This window comes from Sphaeroforma arctica (genome assembly GCF_001186125.1).
Source record: "Sphaeroforma arctica JP610 unplaced genomic scaffold supercont1.5505, whole genome shotgun sequence".
Lineage (NCBI taxonomy): Eukaryota > Ichthyosporea > Ichthyophonida > Sphaeroforma > Sphaeroforma arctica.
The window spans coordinates 1-1,947 of record NW_014035053.1 but is presented as its reverse complement, the minus strand read 5'-3'; the positions used below and the strand labels follow the sequence as shown (position 1 = coordinate 1,947).

The window sequence follows — 1,947 nt, the reverse complement described above, 5'->3', positions numbered from 1 at the left end:
TATAAATACATACTACTACTATACTATATATATATATATATATATATATATAACATCATACTCGGAGAGTGGAGAAGGCTTGTATCGCATTGTGGCAGTTGAGAATTTGTGAGTGAGTGCTTCGTGGCCATCAGCATCCGCCTTAGGTCTGACGCTTCCTGAACTATCGATTTCTATTTTAGAGTGTTCTTCCAGTTCTACTTCGGCACTACACGCCGAATTCAAGCCCTATTTTTTATAAAGATGAAGAAGAAACTATTCAGGATGATGCCCAACATGCGATTGTACATAAAGAACTCTCGATTAAATCAGGAAGATATCAAACATGCGTTTGTACTTAGCGGATTGTGCGCAAGGCATCGCAAACCAGAGCATGTGTGTTATATGATTCGTCTCAGACGATTAAGTTTCCGCTATACCGCTCGAATAAACCCTAAACCCTAAAACCCTAAAACGAAGTCTACTAACAAACAGCCTGTGGGCATTTGTCATTTGGTGAGTGTGTAGTTGGGTGAAAGACACTTATACCAATTAATCTACGGCAATCGCGAGTGTCTGGCACATGTGAGCAGTCTGAGGCTCCGCCCAGAGAGGGTGTTTAAGGTTTTAGGAGGGTGTTTAGCCGAGAGAGGGTGTTCTATGTACTGTACTACAGTAAGAGTGCGCGGGACATGCATGTGATGAGATACAATACCATCTCAGCACTCCGAGTCACTAGAAATCGCCAGGAACCGTAAGAACACCCTTTTGCAGAGCATAATATACATGACTTTCACTCACAGACGAAATAATATATATGACATTCACTCACAGACGAAATAAAATATATGACATTCACTCACAGACGAACTCTCTGAGGCTCACTGGGTACTTACTAGGTATACTTGACATCTTGTTGTATTTAAAAGTCCCTCGAGTCAATCCCAACACCATAATACACAAACACCAAGCACGCATGCATGCACGCACGCGCTCTGCGCCTCTGTTTCAGCACCTTTGTCCCTTTTCACTGGACTCAGGGCAGGACAAAATCACACTCTATCGCACACCTTGAACCTCTGTTTCTGCTTCACCACGGTTATTGGTCTGCATCAAATTCGTACCAATCTCAATACAACACCACACATCCACTGCCCACCAAGTGCCCACAGCCACACACCTCTTTCTTCTCGTCCTTGTGTTTCTTGCCTATGCTCAGTCTGTGTACTGCATCCATAGCACCTGTGACTGGTGACGCCATTTTCTTCAACACTGACGATGAGTTGCTACGCTTCTCCGCGTCTTCGTCATCATCGACGTTCTCGAGCCCAACTATAACGAGTGGAACAAGAAATGGCCATGTATAGTGAGATGTCTGGCAACCAAAACCTATACAAGATAGACCAGAAGTGATTCAGTGAGTTATGATGCCCAACTGTGACAAGTGGAATAGGAGGGGTTATGTATAGTGAGATGTCTGGTAACAATGCGATTGTATTGCATACAATAGTAGAGTAGGTGTACATGTGATTGTGTTTGTATTCAATAGTACAGGAGGTATACATGTGATTGTGTTTGTATTGAATAATAGAGTAGGTATACATGTGATGGTGTTTGTACAGAATAGTAGAGTAGGTACAAATGTGATTGTGTTTGTACAGAATGGTAGAGTAGGTATGTGATTGTGTTTGTACAGAATAGTAGAGTAGGTATAGATGTGTTTGTGTTTGTACAGAATAGTAGAGTAGGTATAAATGTGTTTGTGTTTGTACAGAATAGTAGTGATTGTAATTTTATTAGATTGTCTGTCCCGGTCAGTTGGAAACAAAGCAACCATAATATATAGTAATCAACACAGACATGAACCTGACCTAGTGGTTGTAAATAGATCTATGCACATGTGACTGGTATAAAGCATGTAATGCTATTTGGTGACACACATGTATATGTGATTAACGCATATATATA

General features: G+C 41.2%; 1 protein-coding gene across 1 annotated transcript; it reads right to left on the bottom strand.

Moving 5' to 3' along the window:
- Positions 1-1,108: 1,108 nt before the first annotated feature.
- Positions 1,109-1,311, bottom strand: SARC_15033 (hypothetical protein; the record flags this gene model as incomplete). The annotated part of the gene is made up of 1 exon (XM_014290835.1): positions 1,109-1,311. A coding segment is annotated over one exon (203 nt), but the record flags the coding sequence as incomplete, so codon positions are not given.
- Between the last annotated feature and the right edge of the window lie 636 nt (positions 1,312-1,947).